Source organism: Mastomys coucha, unplaced genomic scaffold, assembly GCF_008632895.1.
Source record: "Mastomys coucha isolate ucsf_1 unplaced genomic scaffold, UCSF_Mcou_1 pScaffold13, whole genome shotgun sequence".
Lineage (NCBI taxonomy): Eukaryota > Metazoa > Chordata > Mammalia > Rodentia > Muridae > Mastomys > Mastomys coucha.
In genome coordinates, this window is record NW_022196895.1 from 32,673,279 (window position 1) to 32,674,315 (window position 1,037).

Consider the following 1,037-nt stretch of genomic DNA (forward strand, 5'->3'; position numbering starts at 1 on the left):
AGGGTTTCTCCATGTAGCTCTGGCTGTCCTGGAACTCACTCTGTAGACCAGGCTAGCCTCGAACTCAGAAATCTGCCTGCTTCTACCTCCCAAGTGCTAGGATTAAAGGCGTGCACCACTGCTGTCTGGCATGAATGGCATTTTATATAGGCCAAACTTGAGACTGTTTAAATATCGCTAAATATGAACTGTTCATGGTTTAAAATTATAAGCTAACATATTACTCGGTGTTTTGTTTTTAAGACAGGGTTTCACTGTGTGGCCCTGCCTGGCCTGGCACTAACTATGTAGACCAGGTTGGCTTTCATTGAGATCCAAATGTCTCTGTCTCCCATTGTTGGGACTACAGGTATATGCTACCACCATTTCTCACCCAATAGTATGGTTTTTGTTTTTAGTTTGGAAAGAAGCATGTACACCACATCCTGCTTAGGATTTTTGTTTTAAATGGCAATCTAATTTTTTATCTAATCTTCCTTAAATAAATTTAATATAATAATTTCTAAAGTAAGAATTTAAAGACATTTGATTTCATAAACTCATAGGTAGGCTTCATTTTATAGGTCAAAGAAGTTATCTGTTCCAGCCTCAGTGGTATCCAGAATAATGGGAAGAGGAGGATGCAACATCACAGCAATACAAGATGTTACTGGTGCCCACATTGACGTGGATAAACAAAAAGATAAGAATGGAGAGAGAATGATCACAATAAGGTAACTATAAAAATAACATGTTACTAGTTCTGGATCAAAATTTTACAAGAGGAATGCCTTAAGTAGGAATTTTATTTGAAATTTATGATATAGTTCAATGGTAAATAACTTGCTTAGCGTATATTAAGCCCTAGGTTCAACTCTAGAAAAAAAATTTACATGACTCATAAAATTTTAAAGATAAAACCAAATCAAAAATGTATTGAATGAAAAATTTTTTTTCAGTGATTAAAAAAAGTGTGTCATTGTTGTTTATATTGTTGGTCTCATGTCATTTATTTTCCAGGGGTGGTACAGAATCAACAAGATACGCAGTTCAACTTA

General features: G+C 35.0%; 1 protein-coding gene across 1 annotated transcript in view; it reads left to right on the forward strand.

Moving 5' to 3' along the window:
• The first annotated feature begins 606 nt into the window (after positions 1–606).
• LOC116087816 (ankyrin repeat and KH domain-containing protein 1-like) overlaps positions 607–1,037 on the forward strand; it is a 12,561-nt gene continuing 12,130 nt past the window's right edge. The window contains 1 exon segment of the mRNA XM_031366370.1: positions 607–713. Coding sequence (XP_031222230.1) covers positions 607–713 — 107 coding nt within the window.